This window comes from Pimephales promelas, chromosome 2 (genome assembly GCF_988280905.1).
Source record: "Pimephales promelas chromosome 2, fPimPro1.hap1.1, whole genome shotgun sequence".
In the NCBI taxonomy this organism is placed as follows: Eukaryota; Metazoa; Chordata; class Actinopteri; order Cypriniformes; family Leuciscidae; genus Pimephales; species Pimephales promelas.
The window spans coordinates 49201185-49219969 of record NC_142770.1 but is presented as its reverse complement, the minus strand read 5'-3'; the positions used below and the strand labels follow the sequence as shown (position 1 = coordinate 49219969).

The window sequence follows — 18785 nt, the reverse complement described above, 5'->3', positions numbered from 1 at the left end:
AGCTATTAATGCTGTTATTAATGCAGCTATTAATGCAGCTATTAATGCAGTTATTAATACAGCTATTAATGCAGCTATTAATGCAGTTATTAATGCAGCTATTAATGAAGTTATTAGTGCAGCTATTAATGCAGTTATTAATGCAGTTATCAATGCAGCTATTAATGCAGTTATTAATGCAGTTATTAATGTAGTTATTAATGCAGTTATTAATGCAGCTATTGATGCAGCTATTAATGCAGTTATTAATGCAGTTATTAATGCAGCTATTAATGCAGTTATTAATGCAGTTATTAATGCAGTTATTAATGCAGCTATTAATGAAGTTTATAGTGCAGTTATTAATGCAGTTATCAATGCAGCTATTAATGCAGTTATTAATGCAGTTATTAATGCAGTTATTAATGTAGTTATTAATGTAGCTATTAATGCAGTTATATAAATTTTTTAATGCAGTTAAAAATGTAGTATCCCTTTAAAGTTTGCAAACAGCTGACTTTTTTTCTTCATTAAAAATCACTTTTAAATGAACCGTTTCATGGAAATGATCCAGATCAGACCGCTCTGGCAAGATTATCCGTGTGAACATTTCTGTGCCATCAATGTTTGTAATTCTGAAAGTCTATTGGAAAAGTGCAACAGTAAAAACCGATTGATTGATTTACTCTGCCATATACCGTGAAATATGCACAAAATACCGCATTTCATATAAATTTACTGTAAAGTTCTGTAAAATGCATTGTTTTTGGTTGTAAATTCTCTACATCGGCATATAATATAGTGAAAAACAATAAAAGGATATTATTTTTCCTATTGTTATTTCTAGATCTGCTTCTGATAGCTGTGTTTTTTACAATAATTTAACTGGATCTGTTTTATAGTGTAGTTATATTGTTGTATTTACAGTAGTGTAAAATGTTATGCTGTCTGTCTCCCCAATAGAGATGAACTCCTTCAAAAACCCTCGTTGTTTTTAAGCCTGTGATATCCCCCTCTTATAACTTTAGTGTATTTTAACTGTAGTTAAACTTCTTCTATAGTCAGCGTGACAAACTGCTCTCATTACTTACCGTCTGTGTTGCTGAATTAGATGAATATATCTTCCTCTGAGTCTGATGTTCACCATGCACTCTTTCTCTCCTCTTCCTCGGCTTATCTTATTCATTTCACTTGTTCCATCGCTCCTGGTATAACATCTTTAAACGTTAAATTAATTATATTTAAATGTTTCTTATTCTCTTCCTCTCAGTTGTGTTTATCTCCATTTACTCTGATTGACTTCACATTATCCGTCCTTTCATTGTGTTGCCACATCCTCTTTTCCCTCCATTTATATTCCTGTCCTGTTTTATTGTAAATAAGTATAATTTATCACTCTTGCCTCCATTACGTGCATCTGTCACGCCGCACAACCACTCAATTCAGTCGTTTTAAAGTCAGTGAGCATCATTTTATAGTCTGTGATGTCTCTATTTATGCAATATCAAAGAAAAGACAAAACATTCAATAGTGGTCGTTAAGGTTGCATTATGCTTTTATTTATGCATTAAGCATTCTGCTTTAACCCAAAGTGATTTACATTGGATTCGAGGTTTTCATTTTTTCAGTTCATAGTTATATTGTGTTGTATTTAGTCTTTAAAAGAGAGAGCATGTGGTTGAGCTGAAATTAGTGTCTGTTTTACATTAAAATGCTGCACTTTGAAATCATGCATTGCATAGGAAATAATTTGAGGGTTTGATCGTCATTTTCTAATACACCCTTAAAAATGCTGGGTTGTTTCAACCCAAATTTGGGTCAAATATGGACAAACCCAAATGTGGGGTTTAACATTTAAAGGAATAGTTCACTTTTAAAAGAAAATTTGCTGATAATTTACTCTCCCCCATGTCATCCAAGATGTCCATGTCTTTCTTTCTTCAGTTGAAAAGAAATTAAGGTTTTTGATGAAAACATTCCAGGATTTTCTCCATATAATGGACTTCAATGGGGTCCAAACGGTTCAACGTCCAAAAGACAGTTTCAGTGCAAACTACAAACTGTTCAAAGGGCTTTAAACGATTCCAGACGATGAATAAGGGTCTTATCAAGCGAAACAATCACTCATTTAATAAATAAATAACAAATTTTAAGTTTTATAAGCTCAAATGGTCGCCTTGCTCTGTTCGTGACTCTCCTGTTTTAACTCGTTCATCAAAATGAACAACTCTTTTTCCGAGTCAATCCGTTTGTTTCGTTCATTGAATCAACCAAATGACATGAAAAAAAGATTTGTTCATTTTGATGAACGAGTTCGAACAGGAGAGTCACGAACATGCATCACAGAACAGAGCAAGGCGATCATTTGAGCTTATAAAACTTAAACTTTTGTTATTTATTTATTAAATGAGTGATCGTTTCACTTGATAAGACCCTTATTCATCGTCTGGTGTCGTTTAAAGCCCTTTGAAGCTGCACTGAAAGTGTCATTTGGACCTTGAACCGTTTGGTCCCTATTGAAGTCCATTAAATGGAGAAAATCTTGGAATGTTTTCATCAAAAACCTTAATTTCTTTTCAACTGAAGAAAGAAAGACATGGACATCTTGGATGACATGGGGGCGAGTAAATTATCAGCAAAAGTTTAAAAAAAAAAAAGTGAACTACTCCTTTAATTAAAACATTTACAGCTGAAAATGAAAGTTGAAGTTAAGTTAATATTTTAAATTACATTTTTAACCCAACATTTGGGTTTGTCCACATTTGACCAAAATTTGGGTTGAAACAACCCAGCATTGTTTAGAGTGTAGCTGTGCTGTATATTTATAGCATATAAAAGAAAAGACATAATTTGCATATAATATAGTGGTCGTCAAAGTTGAGCATTTCACATGTATGCGTTATGCAACGTGATTTACATTGTTTGCATGTTTTCAATGTGTTTGGTTTGGTTGTGAAGAGAAGGCATGCGGTTGAATCTGTAATTTATCTGTATTTGTATTTCCTTCAAATTTCCTTTAAAGTTTTGAGCATTTCACGCTCGGCAGATGCTTTTATCAGAAGTGATTCATGCATTCAAGGTTCACGTTGTTTCAGTGCATTCATTATTGAATCAAACTCATGATGACCTTGGTATTGTTAGCACCTGTTTGAGCTACATTTTAGTTCCCTATCATTTCCCATTCTTTCATATAAAAGTAAAAATATATATGCTTTAATATGGTCTGGAACGAGTGGAATGGGATCAGAAATCAGTCTCTCTCATGCACGGTAACAGCAGAGCTTGCACAGCTTCATCACGAGGGTTTCGTAAGAGCTTGTGGAAACTATTGTTCAGCAGATTGACAAATTGAACTCTGATCAAACACACACACAATGCCAGTGCGTCAGATGAAAACAGAAACACATTCGTGACTCAACCTTCAGTGTTTTGCGTATGGCAATAATGCAATGAGAAACATCATGTGCATAAAACATCATATCTTATATGCACATCATGTTATTCTGTATGTGCATGCGCGCTTATAAAAAGACCGTTATCGGTCTTTAATACCGGTGCACTAATTCATGCTTAACTAATGCACAGATAATACTGAATTAATGTGTAACTAATGATTATTTAAGCTATTCATTAATGATTACCACATTAGGAACTAATTAAGAGTCTGTAAGGTTAATGTATAATACATGAATTGTTATTAATTAAATATGTAATTGTGGATTAATGCCATAATAACTCGTTTTTTTAACTAATAGTGTTAATTAATATGTTAATTAACAGAATGAGCCAAAGCCTTGTATTTCAACTTCCAGATAATATGACGGGTACACTAATATGCATTAATACATGATTAATTACTTCATTGTTAGTGCAAATTCATGTGCAAATTACTATAATTACTAAGTTAATAATGATGTGCCCCAACAAGTAAAGTCATAACATAATGATGCCTTTGCAAATCATTAGCTAATGATTAATTAAAGCAGACAACTGGAAGTTGAAGTGCATAGCTTTGACTAATTATGGTAATTAACACATTAATTTACACTATTAGTTAATAAAATATGTTTTTAAGGAATTAATACACAATGACACATATATTACTTAATCTAGTAATCATATAGACTCTTTATTAGTTTCTGATGCAGTAATCATTATTAATTAATGGTTTCTGTGCATTAGTTAAGCATGAATTAATGCATATTAGTGCACCCATATTGTAAAGTGTTACCAAAAAAGGATATTTACTGTTTTCGTATCACATCATGCCTCATAGTTCATTACAAGCCCCTCATTTAGGTTTCCATCACGGTATAACATTTTTTTTAAAAAATGATCCACGAACCATAAAAATGCATTTACATTTATGTATTTGGTGAAGCTTTTATCTAAAGAGACTTGTATTGTGGTGCGTAATGTAATCAGAACATAATAATGTGCTTTAACTATGAAAACAAAACCATTGCAATGTTTCTGTGAAATGACATTCGGACACTAGCGTACCGTACTCGAAATGTGCCGTGTCCCTTTTAGACACAATAAATCAAACATAAGACATCCTTTTAGCCGTAATTAATACATATATCTTTGCCTATATGTAAGAAACTCAAGTGTATCTGTGGACTGCTGTTCATTACTTTATAAAGCCTGAGCAGAACATGAAACACACACAGCAGAGGATCAAACGATCTCTTCCGCTTGTCTAAGGCCCAGAGGAAATAAACACACTGATATAGTACAAGGCTTTGCTAAATAATAGTTACGCTTTTAAAATGCAAATGAGGCGGAGTGAGTTTCAAAAATGTGGAGAGAGAGAGACCTATGTCCATAGTCTGAGAGAGAGAGAGAGAGAGACTGTCTGCGGTCCCAACATGATTAAAACTCTAGCCAAACTCTTTAATCTGGTGATGTGATCCGGAAGCGTCCCTGAGAGCTTGTCTGAAGGACTCATCACACCCGTATTTACGAAAGGTGATCAATTCGACCCCAATAATTATGGTCATTATAGAGTGCCGAAGTGATGACGTCTCTTTGTAGGACAACTCGGAAGCTAGCGGCACATGGGTTCCCTCGGTCGAAAAGCAATGCATTTTCCCCACAGACTTTTGGAAAATCGCAAAAAATAAGATCTGTGTTCAACAAAGAGTTGTGACCCTTACACGTTTTGTCTACCAAGATAATCTTTGCAAGTTAATCCAAAATTCATACATTTTGAAGCCTATATAAAGATTTTAAAAAACACAATCAGACACAATAAAGTTTAAAAAACCACAAGCAGGTTATAACTATGTGTTCTATGTCATAGATCAAAACGTGAAAATATTTAGAGGCTTTGTTCCCCACAGACCTTATTTCAGGCGATTTAGCAAAAACCATTCAAAAATCCCATAGGCTTTAGAGCGAGGGAACCGTAATGCTAAAATGCTAACTCACTTCCGCGTTTTGGCCTACAGAGTGACGTTGTAACTTCGGCACACTATAAAGGCTGGGTAATAAAAATCGATTTCTCGATATTAATCGATTCTCATTTTTACGAACCGATATCGATTCTTAAATCTCAAGAATCGATTAGTCTTCCTGTTTCATTTGAATGAATGGGACGTTGTATCGCGGCTGCGCGCATCCAAAAAACGCAATAATCTTTGTCGTTTGTTACTATTGATATGAAACAAAGTCTCAATTTTCAAATTCCATCCATTTTCTTTAGAAATTCAAAAACATAAATAACGTTTTGGCGCTGTGGCGTGAGATCGCTCTGGAGAAGCAGCAGCGTTGATCTCTCTTCTGGGTTAATAATATCAGTTACAGCGCGAAATAAACATGAATGAGCATCTGAAAGTGCGTTAAAGATTGAGTACAACTTATTGAAATCCGTATCACGTCACATTGATTCGCTCAATCAGCGTTTCAACTGTGGAAAGACGTCAGTTAAAGGGTACATATCATGCTTTTAAATCATTCATTTTTACATATAAATCCTACCGTTGTGGTCTATATAAAGCATAACTGCAATGCTTGGGTCTGAATTCCTCATTATTATAGCTCCACAAGCCCAGGAATCCTTGAAGTGCTTCAGGTCACTAACGTACATCCAACAATCGAACATTTTGACTTGCCCTCTCGTAACTTCTGCATCATTGAGCTCGGACTACAAAACCGGAGCGAGAAATAATAATGGCGGATTGCTCGAAGTGTTGGACCGGTAGTCAATGTCTTTATTTGTCACTTCCGCTGCAAATACTGCGACGTGATAGTTCAAAAAACGTCATAGAAAACAGAAAAATCTGAACAGGTTGAAAAATATGACCAATATAAAGATATAAACGAAGCACCTAAAGAGAATAATTTCATCTTTTCTGTACTTATAAACACTCCAAATATACAACAAAATGCATTTAAGGGCTAAAAAAGTGGATTTTGCATGATATGTCCCCTTGTCATGTATCGTCATATTTACCTCAGAAAACCCACATAAACTCGTTAGTAGGGTTGGGAACCGAGAACCGGTTCTTTTCCAGAACCGGTTGTGTTTTTGAAAAAATACCGGAACCGTGCAAAATTCCTAAGTTTCGGTTCCGAAAACGGTTCTGATGCCGATGCAATATCATCATGTGGGCGAAGTGCTGGGAGTAGAAGACGCCGTCTTATTCCTAAATGACAAAAACTTCACCACTGAAGTTGCGATTTGCTCTCACACGCGCTGCATTTGTCACACAGACACACGCACGCTGCGCGCGCCGACCGCCGAGTCACTCTCTAGCCTACATTCAAATCTGTTTGCGCTGAGAGAGAGAGAGCAGTTGTCGATATGAAACTGCTTTACAATCACACAGTCTCAATATTTATTTGTTTCACATATTCAAATGATTTCCGTTACAGAATTAGTGAGATTATAGTTTGAGTAAACATTGACGGTAGTGGTCAAAACAGATGCAGTCCGTATATTTTTTGTGTTCAGAATTTACAAAATATATACAATGAGCTAGTGCATCATAATGTTTTTTTTTCAAACCGTGCTTTTGTCTTATCTTGAATCACTACGTAAAGCCTGTAATAAGCGTTAATACTCGGACTTCTTTAGACTGGCCGGCGGATCGCAGCTGCTGCGGAGTAGCCCAATGCCTGCGTGACTCGTCATGGACATAAACAGAGAGAAGTAGCTCCGGCAACAATGTTCTTCCGCAAGACGCATGCAGTTCTGTTTATTAACTGCTAGAGCGCCGATTTATCCAGTAATGAAATAAGTAAAGTCTTTATAAATCAATCATTCAAACCGTTTTAAAAAATAATCTGTTCTACACACATATGTGTGTTAAAGCATATTCTACTCCTTCTGAGAGGGTATTCTTCACTGTTGGAGATACAATAAAGGAGAGGTCTAAATTATTATAGAGAATGCAGAATTTTTTAATTTCCTTTATATATATATATATATATATAATTTTTTTTTTTTTTGCAAAGATTGCTTAATAATATTTTGAGTTTGTTTACATTACCAGTCTGTTAAACTAATTTGTCAAGTACTATAAGAAATAAACACAAAAAGGATTGTGGATTTTTCTCTTACTAATATTTTTAATTGAATGGGAACCGGAACCGGAACCAGAATCGTTTGGCGGAACCGGAATCGGAACCGGAACCGGAAAATTTCTCACGATTCCCAACCCTACTCGTTAGTCAGCTAGAAAAACAATAACTCTAGAGAGGAGCATTTTGCTAAATATATACACCATATTACATATGCATTATAATCTTAATGTTCTTCAATATTTAATGCATTTTTTAATAAATCTGGCAAGATTTCATGACAGCCACCATTTAAATGTTTATATTTCATATAATCTTCTTCTTATAAAATTAAATAAAGTGTAATTTAAGTGTTTGTATAGCTACAAAACAGTTCATTATTACCTTCATATTAGGCTAATGAAGACTATAGGCTACAACTAGACTCCCATAAATTACAGCATTAGTTAAGAGATTTAATTTCCTTGAGAAAATTTGCCATTTATTGTAACTGATATCCAAAATAATCAATATTGAATCGAATTGCAAGCTTGTAAATCGAATTGTGAAATTTGAGTCAATACCCAGCCCTAGTTATTATTATTATTGACCCTAATTATTATGGTAAATGATCAGTGTGGGCAGTGCTTTAGGAAAACTGTTCTGCAGGATCATAAACACACGCATCGTCTCACACATCTCATCGCACAACATTTGAAATAAAGCACAGATTGGCTTTCTACCCAAACACTCTCATCAACAAGAACATCAACGACAAACAAAGACAAATATTTGCATGTTTTGTAGACTTTAACCCTCTGGGGTTGTTCGTTTCAGAGTCACACTCGGGGTGTTCGGGTCCAAATGGACCCAAAGGGCGGGATTCATATTTAAAAAAACAAAAATCATGATTTTTTTTTTTTACTCGTTTTTTATAATATTTTTCCTTTTCTTTTTTGGTGTTTTGAGAACATTTAAAAAAAAAAAAAATTATAATTAGTATTAATGCAATAATTATGACAAAATGTCCCCCCATTGAACATAATAGAAAAAATATTTAAATTTTTTTATTTTTTATTTAAAGCTGTATTTCATTTTAGAGTCAAGCCTAGGCCTCATAAAATCAATTTTTGAAATGTGGTGGACAAACTGAGCATTTTAAAAATACAAAACACATGTATAATCTGAATTTTTGGTGTGTTTGTGTATAAAAGTGTGTTTGTGTATGTGTGTCTGGATGTGTCTGTTTTGCACTCTTGATGTTTTATAGATTCACCCCTTCACTGTTGTGTGCTTTTTTTCAAGATCGTTGCTGATTTGTAGATTGTACGCACAAAAAAAACTCAGTATTTTCACATTTTTGCCAATTTCCCATTCATTTTCCATGCGGGTCCATTTGGACCCGAACACCCCAAGTGTGACTATTTTTTTTACAACCACTTAGACTACTCACATCCTGTCCCCAATTTTTTTGGGTCTTCAAATACCAAATATCAACAAAGTCACCAAATTTCGGACCATTCCGAGGAAGTTGTGATTTTTAAAAACTTTTTTATTTAAATTCTTCGGGTCCATTTGGGCCGAACAACCCCAGAAGGTTAAAAAAGCATTCGATTCAATCTGGCATGATGTCTATACTGTACAAAATCCTACAAACTGGCATTGGCGGGAAAACTTTGATTTAATAAAATTTCTGTACAGCAAAAATGTGGTGAAAATCAGGAACCACAGAAGCGCGTTCTTCCAGCAGGGCCGTGGAGTGTGTTTGTGTGTGTGTGTTATTCCAGCAGGGGTGCTCTCTCTCTCTCTCTCTTATTCCCTGTATTCGCTCTTGTGTTTTGCAGAATCACCCCAGCAGTTTTTCCTTGTTTAAACACTTCTTGAAATAATGACCTGCTCTTTCTTGCTATGTTGGAAAACATTGCTTTTGTCTTTCTTGCTCGGGGATTCAAGACTCTAAACAAGATATAGAACCATTTAAGTCTTTCGTCTGAGATTACGGTTATTTCCTGTAAATGTACAGTACACTTGCTGTGAGCTGTTCTCTTTCTGCAGGCCTGGCTCACCGAGATTAATGAGTTCGCTCAGCAGAACGTAGTGATCATGCTTCTGGGGAACAAGGTGAGTAAAGTATATCCTGAAATACTACAGATACAGCACTGTCCTGATCTGAAACCTGTATTTGGATTAGCCATGCATGTAGAACATCAGTTCGTAAATAAGTTATATAGAAAACATTGATAAGCTAATACATAATGCATTGTTTATTGATTGATTTTTCAGGCTGATGCCACTCATGAAAGGGTTGTGAAGCGAGAGGAGGGTGAGAAACTGGCCAAGGTGTGTTATATCAGCACACAAACACACTTACACAGTCATGTAGACATAAAAAAAAAATTATTGGTGTAAAATCTTTTTAATGAGGTAAATGCAGCTTTAAATGGGAAACCGGCATCACATTATGCAGGTTTCACTCAAACATTTCATGCATTACCTGTTTGTTTTTCCCGTCACGCTGCAGAGTAGATCATGCGAATCTCTTGCCTAATTGAGCGTCTTTATTGTCTTTGAGAGGTTATTCCGTTTAAATTACTCATGCATATGACACACACACACTTACTTCGAGCTGAACTGTGTAGGTTTGTAACTAATTTGCATAATTCCAGTCTCTGGTGTTGATTGGCTGAGCAGCGCCTCTTAGCTCCGCCCTCAAACACTGTAGTGTATCTGAGACTGAAGAGTTCGGTTCGTGACAAAGCAAATCCACTTTGATGAGATTGATACGGTAAAACACACGCCATCGTTACTGTTTGTATCACTGTGTGTAAAGAGCTGAGATTCACATATGATAATGATCGGTTTCTGACCAATCACAGCAGAGCAGCTCTCAGAGAGGCGGAGCTTAGAGAGGCCGAATGACACTGTTTACACGAGAACGCTCGCGGGTGAAAATGTAAAAATATTTGATCGGATGTGCCTTTTGTTTACACGGCGAAATCTTAGGCTATGTTTACACCTAAACTATCTGAAGAGAAAACGCAAAAGCGGCGTTGCGTTATCACTTTTTATTCTGCGTTCAGACGAGCGTTATGGGTGGGAAATCCCAACCCGATCTCACGGGAATTCGTACGAATTTTACGAGGTGGCTAATTCGTAACAATTCATACGACCTCACTCGTACAAATTAGTACGATTTTGCTAAATCGTACATATTTTGCGAATTGGCCAATTCGTATGAATTCGCACGAATGACTTACCCCTGACCACGCCCCTAAACCTAACCATCACGTGGGTTTAGACAAATCGTATGAATTTGTACGAGTGAGGTCGTACGAATTAACCACTTTTTAATCACTCGAATTGGTCGTGAGATAGGGTAGGAAATCCGCATGCATATGGTGATGCAAAAGTGTGTTAAATTTGATGTAGTGTGCGCTCCAGACGGCTAGGTGGCGATGTGAAGCACTGCCACACAACAACACCAAGTCCGCGCGCCGGCGTACAACCTTCCGTCTAGCAGACTTTTGCGTTTTTACCCTTTAGACGGGAACGCGACGGTGGAGCGTTTTTAAGATTTCCACTCTGGAGGGTGTTTTCACTTTTTTTGCGTTTTTTAAGCCCCAAAAACGCCGTCGCCGTGTAAACGAAAAGGCACATCCGATCAAATATTTTTACGTTTTCTTTTACGTTTTCACCCGCGAGCGTTCTCGTGTAAACAGGGCCTTAAAAACACTCCACTGCCGCATTCCCGTGTAAAGGGTAAAAACGCAAAAGTCTGCCTGACAGTGAAGGTTGTATGGCAGTGCTTCACATCGCCACCTAGCCGCCTGGAGTGCACACTACATCGAATCTCACACACTTTTGCTTCACCATATGCATGCGGATCTCCCACCCAAAATGGTAGTCTAAACGCAGAATAAAAAGTGAAAACGCCACGCCACTTTTGCCTTTTCTCTTCAGATCGTTTACTTGTAAATATAGCCTGAGAAAAAAGAGCTGATGCTGTAATGTGGATTATGAGAAAATTAAAGTGTTAATTGTCATAGGAGACCTTTAAATCGGCATAATAGGGACCTTTTAAAGGACTTCTGAAGCACTGATCTCACTGTTTGTAAATGTGATATGCATTATGTCGATGGATCATTTGTGCATGCATATTTTAAATTAGACAAATGTTGTCTTTCTCTCTACAGGAGTATGGCGTTCCCTTCATGGAGACCAGTGCAAAGTCAGGTCTGAATGTGGAGTTGTCCTTCACTGCTGTGGCAAAGTAAGTCACTCGCTAAATCTGTGCATGATAAATAGAGCCGAGAATATCACACTCTTATTTTTGTCACATCATCTAAATAAATGCACACACACACACACACATGGCAGCCGATGCCTTTCCAAATTCAGGACAATTTTTAAACGTAACTACAAGACTTCATTAAATACATTTGCATGCACAAAAGCTGCATCTTATTCATTAAACCACCCGTAATCCAATTTAAGTCATGCTAAATATGCATTTACATTTACAATACATTTAGGAAGTCTTTTATGCTCACCAAGGCAAGATTGATAATAATCATAAATGTTTGTTGATCATCAGATCCTCATATTAGAGTGATTTGTGAAGGATCATGTGACTAATGATGCTTTGATCACAGGACTAAATTACACTTTACTGTATATTCACATAGAAAACTGATGATTTACATTATAATAATATTTCACTGCTTTAATGCATTTTTTATCAAATAATTAAAGCCTTGGTGAGCAGGAAAAAAACGTAATTATTCCAAACTAATGACCGGTAGTGTAAACATACAGCAAACGTTTATCGGCAGTGACTTACAATATGCATCATGTATACTGTCTGTATATTCTGCAAAAGGAAGAATATACAATACATATGCATTGTGTAGAGTAACTCGCACATGTAAATGCAGTTTCAGCCTCTTCTCTGTGTAAATGAGTGTAAAATGAACAAAATCACAAACTTAGTGCAGTTAATGTGTGTTGAGAAAGCGTCGGGAAGTGAAGGCCAGATGTTCTGCTTACGGGGATTTATCTTTACATTTACAAGATTTTATGCAAAAGTGTGTCTGTATTTGAATAATATAATAAAATCAAGGCCAGAATACCATTACTAAACACCAATTACACTATTGCATTACATTCAGTTTGAGGGAAAACACTTAGATGAAGACTGTGTTATTCACAAATGCAATTAATGATGTAGCCGTGAAGCAACTGATTAAACGAGTAGTTCACTTTTGCTGATAATTTACTCTCCCCCATGTCATCCAAGATGTCCACGCCTTTCTTTCTTCAGTCGAAAAGAAATTAAGGTTTTTGATGAAAACATTCCAGGATTTTCTCCATATAATGGGCTTCAATGGGGTCCAAACGGTTCAAGGTCCAAAAGACAGTTTCAGTGCAAACTACAAACTGTTCAAAGGGCTTTAAACGACACCAGACGATGAATAAGGGTCATATCAAGCGAAATGATCCCTCATTCAACGAACGAAATGACTCGAAAAAAGATTTGTTCATTTTGATGAACGAGTTCAAACAGGTGTCACGGTTGGTAAATCCTATGTCTACTTCTCGTCTCGTGCTTCTGTTATTGTTATGTGTGTGTGCGCTGATAGGGGGGCGTGCCGCTCTATCAGCGCTCATCAGCAATCATCATCACCAGCTGCAGTTAATCATCTAGTGTATATATTCTCATCAACTTCTCATCTCCTTTGTCAGATCGTTGTTTGTGGTTCCCGGTGTGTTGTCTCCTGTCTCGCTCAATCGTGTTCAGCTCTGGTTCTTGTTCTCTGTCGTTTTGGATATTGTTCGTCGTTGGATTCACCACCTTCACCACTGCACGCTGCACCTGACCATCGGATCCCCTGCGTCACTAACTTTGTTCCCGATCCTGGACTGTCTCTGTGTGTTCGTCATCATTTTCATTAAAAAGAGTTTAACCGCACTTGCTTCCTCTCTTCAATCATGACAACAGGAGAGTCACGACAGAGCAAGCCGAGCATTTGTGCTTATAAAACTTAAAATTTGTTATTTATTTATTAAATGAGCGATCGTTTCACTTGATAAGACCCTTATTCATCGTCTGGTGTCGTTGAACAGTTTGTAGTTTGCACTGAAAGTGTCTTTTGGAACTTGAACCGTTTGGACCCCATTGAAGTCCATTATATGGAGAAAATCCTGGAATGTTTTCATCAAAAACCTTAATTTCTTTTCGACTGAAGAAAGAAAGACGTGGACATCTTGGATGACATGGGAGTGAGTAAATTATCAGCAAAAGTTTTTTTTTTTTTTTTTTTAAAGTGAACTACTCCTTTCATAATGGAGAAAAACATGCTGTTGGATCATAGATGCTAAAGTACATCAGATTACAGTAATCACACGGTGTGTGTAGGTGTGTTTGCATCATTACCAGGTTTTCCTAATTCCTTCATTGAATCTTGTGCTTAAATGTGTGCTAATAAACCTCAGGCGTTGAGTTTTCCTGAGGATTGTGCTGTTTCCCTCAGGGATCTGAAGCACAGGGAGATGAAGGAGCCGAACGAGCCCAAGTTTCAGCTGCAGGAGTTTGTTAACAAGGAGATGAAGGGAGTCGGATGCTGTCGCTCATAAACCCGTCTCATTGTCTGTGTGTTTCCACTCTTTCATCCTCTTCTCCCGCATAAATTGGAGGCTGTCAGATATTCAGTGTCTCCGGAGACTTTCATTTTCAAACACTGTATTTTTTCTTTGGACCTTCATGCTCTTCACAGCTCGCAAACAGAGAAGCAAGCCGTCGTCAGGGCGGTCGGCATATTTACATTGATAAATACGGGGAAGAATGATGTTCGGTCCTGCTTTCTGACCCGCCGCCTCAAGCAGATGTGAATGTGTTTATCTCAACGTTTGCTTCGGTGTATCGCATCATCACTGCTTTACTTCTGGTGTGTGTGTTAGAAGGTAAAACACACAGAGAACTGAGGCGTAAAATCAGAATCTGTGCTTTCAGTCTCATTCATGCTAATTGAGTCCTGAGGCACTTTCTACACACTTAAAGGAGTAGTTCACTTTAAAAACTTTTGCTGATAATTTACTCGCCCCCATGTCATCCAAGATGTCCACGTCTTTCTTTCTTCAGTCGAAAAGAAATTAAGGTTTTTGATGAAAACATTCCAGGATTTTCTCCCTATAATGGACTTCAATGGGGTCCAAACGGTTCAAGGTCCAAATGAGAGTTTCAGTGCAGCTTCAAAGGGATTTAAACGACTCCAGACGATGAATAAGGGTCTTATCAAACGAAACGATCGCTCATTTAATAAATAAATAAAAAAGTTTAAGCTCAAATGCTCGCCTTGCTCTGTTCTGTGATGCGCGTTCGTGACTCTCCTGTTCGAACTCGTTCATCAAAATGATCAAATCTTTTTTCGAGTCATTTGGTTCATTCAACGAACGAAATGAACGAATTGACTCGATAAAAGGTTTGTTCATTTTAATGAACGAGTTCAAACAGGAGAGTAAACATCCAACAAACAATTGGTAGTTGATTAAAGAAAGGGTGTTAAAAGGCACAACTTAAATGTCAAAACTAATGTCCAAGTAGGGTTCAATTGATTCAATAGCGTTTCGATAGCAAAAGTAAAGAACTGTATGCTTGTACGTTCCAAAAGCTTCCTTGTTCTTTTCTTGTGTTTTAAAAAGTGAGAGGCGGCCATCTTTTTATTCAAACTTTCTCAACAACTGTCAAAATAAAAGACCCTACAAAATAAAGGATCCTAAATCTAACAAAACATTCCAGTGCTCCAATAGCACAACAATTTAGATTAAACTAAACTCAAAATAGCTCCTACACACACAGAACAGAGCAAGGCAAGCATTCATGCTTATAAAACTTAAACTTTGTTATTTATTTATTTATTAAATGAGCGATCGTTTCGTTTGATAAGACCCTTATTCATCGTCTGGAGTCGTTTAAATCCCTTTGAAGCTGCACTGAAACTCTCTTTTGGACCTTGAACCGTTTGGACCCCATTGAAGTCCATTATATGGAGAAAATCCTGGAATGTTTTCATCAAAAACCTTAATTTCTTTTCGACTGAGGAAAGAAAGACATGGACATCTTGGATGACACTGGGGTGAGTAAATTATCAGCAAAAGTTTTTTCAAAAGTGAACTACTCCTTTAATGATGTGTGGAAAAGTGGTAAAATTATATTAGGGAAATTATGCACATCTTTCTGTTTTTAAAGCCGTTTTTGGCCAGACTTTCTCTTTTTAGTGACCAAACCATCTCACATTCCTCTAAAGCTCATCGAGGTCATGAACATGTGGAACTTTTCTCTTTATATTATGGGCGCTTGTTTCCGCCACAGAATAAAAAATAAAAAAAGGTATTTGCGACTTTTTATCCCAGTTATGCCTTTTTTTAAAATATCTTACAATTCTGACTTTATAACACGCATTTGAGAGTTCATATCTCACAATTCTGACCTTATAAGATGAAATTGCGACTCTATATCATGCAATTCTGACTTCATATCTCCCAATTGCATGTTATAAAGTCAGAATTGCGAGATGTAAACTCGCTATTGTGAGAAAATAGTCCGAATCGTGAGATAAAGAAGCTTGTCTCTGCCACAGAATAAAACATTTTAAGATAATTGCAACTTTTTATCTCACAAGTTTATCTCTCACAATTCTGACTTTATTTATAGGAATTATGAGATATGAAGTCAGAATTGTGAGATATAAAGTCAGAATTGTGTTTTATAAAATCAGAATTGCGAGATATAAAAACAATTCTGATTTTTTTTTAAGTTTATTACTTGCCATTCTGACTATAACACACAATTGTATACGTATATCTCGCAATTCTGAAATTTTTTCTCTAAATTGTGAGATATAAACTCGCATCTGCAAGTTTAAGTCCAATTCTGAGCGGAAAAAAGACTAACTTAATCAAATTTTTCATCCATGTTAAAATATTTTATAATGTCACATGATCTGTTCATTATGGAAGCTTGTTTCCACCACAGAATAAAAAATAAAAAAGGTAATTGCGACTTTTTATCTCTGCCCTTTTTTAAAATATCTCCCAATTCTGACCTTATAACATGAAATTGTGACTCTATATCATACAATTCTGACTTCATATTCACATTCATCTCCCATTTGCGTGTTATAAAGTCAGAATTGCGAGATGTGAACTCGCAATTGTGAGAAAATAGAATCGTTTTTTTTTTTTAATTCTGTCGCGGAAACAAGCTTCCATAATGATCATGTGACCTAATAAAATGTTTTATCATGGATGGAAAGTTTGATTAAGTTAGTCAAAAGAATTACTCATCCATATATATTAGGCTCTTTACACTGCACACACACACACACACACGCGCTCACATACGCTCCATACACTGTAAAAACGAATACGCTTTTTCTAATCAAAAAAATTGTGGCAACAGATTACAAGCAATATTACTAATTGAATTTAACAAATTAGAATTGAGTAATAATTAATCAAATTAGTTAACCATTTAAAATGACTAAAACATACAACAACAAACAAACAAAAAAGTACATTTAAGTCACCATTATGTTGATCAGTGTTTGTTTTAAAATGACGGTTTTCTCCTTCAGTAATTCTGCTCGTTAACATCAGGTGTCTTCAATGTTGGCAATATTAAATAAAGAGTTCTTAATTAATCTTTGACGTCAGATATTTTTGTTAAATTTTTGGGTGTAAACTTTACTCATTTTAAATGGTTAACTTTTAAGGAATTAATTTGTTTAATTATTACTCAATTCTAATTTTTTTAATTTAATTAATAATATTGCTTGTAATCTGTTGCCACAATTTTATTGATTAGAAAGCGTATTCATTTTTACAGTGTAATCATATTCTCGGTTGCACTTTATTTTACAGTCCTGTTGTGCATACTTATTACAGTAATTACAATAACTGGGTAATAACTACTAACCTTGAACCTATAACCTAAACACCTGTAGTTTATGTGTACTTACAGTGAACTTATTACCCAGTTAATATAATTACTGTTATAATGCACATTGCACAACTGGTCTGTAAAATAAAGTACAACCATATTCGCTCGTCATTTTTATTTGTCAATGTCCGTTCATAAAATATAAACTAATGGGAAAAATGAATGTATGTAATGTACATATGAAAAATATCATATGGCGCGTAGTTTGCATAATACAGTACATGATTGATGTTTTGTTGAATGCCTTACATTTTTGTCCTGTTGGCTAAATATATAAGCTTTAACTAGAAATTAGTTGCTTTCAGTGATGTTCAGGATGTGCCAGAATTTAACGATTTGATGTTAGCGTACTGTAGATCGTTTACTACTGTATATCGTGCTGTAGAAATATTTTCATGTGAAGAGTTTTGACCTGGAGATTACTATGCCTTTTGCACTTTTGTTCTCGTTGTTTTTATGTTGTTGTTCTTATTTTTTATATCATATCTGGAACTAATGGAAGAGCAGTATTTAACCTGAAAGTAATATTTTGTTGTTCAGAAAATTTGTACTGATGTGCCATTTTTAACAGCTTAGAGAATATTAACCACAAATCAACTAATGTATATAGCCTAAGATAAACTCAGTTTATTTCCCCCTATGATGGAATTACATGATATCACAGAAATGACAAGCAATGATATACAGAACTTTTTTCTATTGACCTCCACGTTGTTGTTGTTTTTTTGAAGGTTTTTATGTAAAGTGTATTGTATTCCCTACAATAAAGTTGAATTCTGCATTGAAGTTTCATTAATATGATCTAACAGCGACACCTCGTGGACACAATATCATATTGCGTTACCAAATTAACATGGAAACCGAAGTTCCATTATTCCTTGTTTCTAAATTAAGCTTTTACTGTTTACAGATTTTACAGAGATATTAATTATACATTAATTAATTAATCCAAAGCCAATTACAAAGAAGAGAACAATACAATCAGAAGTAATTATTCCAAGCAATTGGACTACTCTTATTTATTGAAATGCCATAATCACTTTCAGCAGGTTGAATATGATAAACAAGCAGATGACGCTATATTGAACAGCATTTGAACAAGTCATTTACAAAACGTACGAAATTTGGCTAGCAAACAGCACATTTCTTTTTATGTAGGCTATTTATAATGGTAAGTAGTCTATAGTAGCCTAAACTATAAAGTTTTCTATTCAAAACTAACAAAATGTATTAATTATTCAAATGCATTATCGATGCTTCTCATCTTTACATAATACTGCGCCACTTGCGTCATTAAACCAGA

General features: G+C 35.6%; 1 protein-coding gene and 1 long non-coding RNA gene across 2 annotated transcripts; one reads left to right on the top strand and one right to left on the bottom strand.

The window, feature by feature from the left end:
• Nucleotides 1–9368: 9368 nt before the first annotated feature.
• Nucleotides 9369–14579, top strand: LOC148997708 (ras-related protein Rab-26-like). The gene is made up of 4 exons (XM_089119108.1): nt 9369–9606; nt 9769–9825; nt 11679–11755; nt 14016–14579. Exons 1-4 carry the CDS (start codon nt 9589–9591, stop codon nt 14116–14118), a joined length of 255 nt encoding a protein of 84 aa, XP_088975234.1. The 5' UTR covers nt 9369–9588; the 3' UTR covers nt 14119–14579.
• Nucleotides 14580–15655: 1076 nt separating this feature from the next.
• LOC148997707 (uncharacterized) lies at nt 15656–16403 on the bottom strand. Its single transcript, XR_016146393.1, has 2 exons — nt 16185–16403; nt 15656–15971 (listed from the first exon to the last, which is right to left on the bottom strand). It is a non-coding gene; the product is annotated as an uncharacterized LOC148997707 (long non-coding RNA).
• Between the last annotated feature and the right edge of the window lie 2382 nt (nt 16404–18785).

Coding starts and splice junctions, on each gene's coding strand:
- LOC148997708 (XM_089119108.1), top strand. Junction 9,826..11,678: donor AGGGTGAGAAACTGGCCAAG/GTGTGTTATATC, acceptor TTCTCTCTACAG/GAGTATGGCGTTCCCTTCAT. Junction 11,756..14,015: donor TCCTTCACTGCTGTGGCAAA/GTAAGTCACTCG, acceptor TGTTTCCCTCAG/GGATCTGAAGCACAGGGAGA.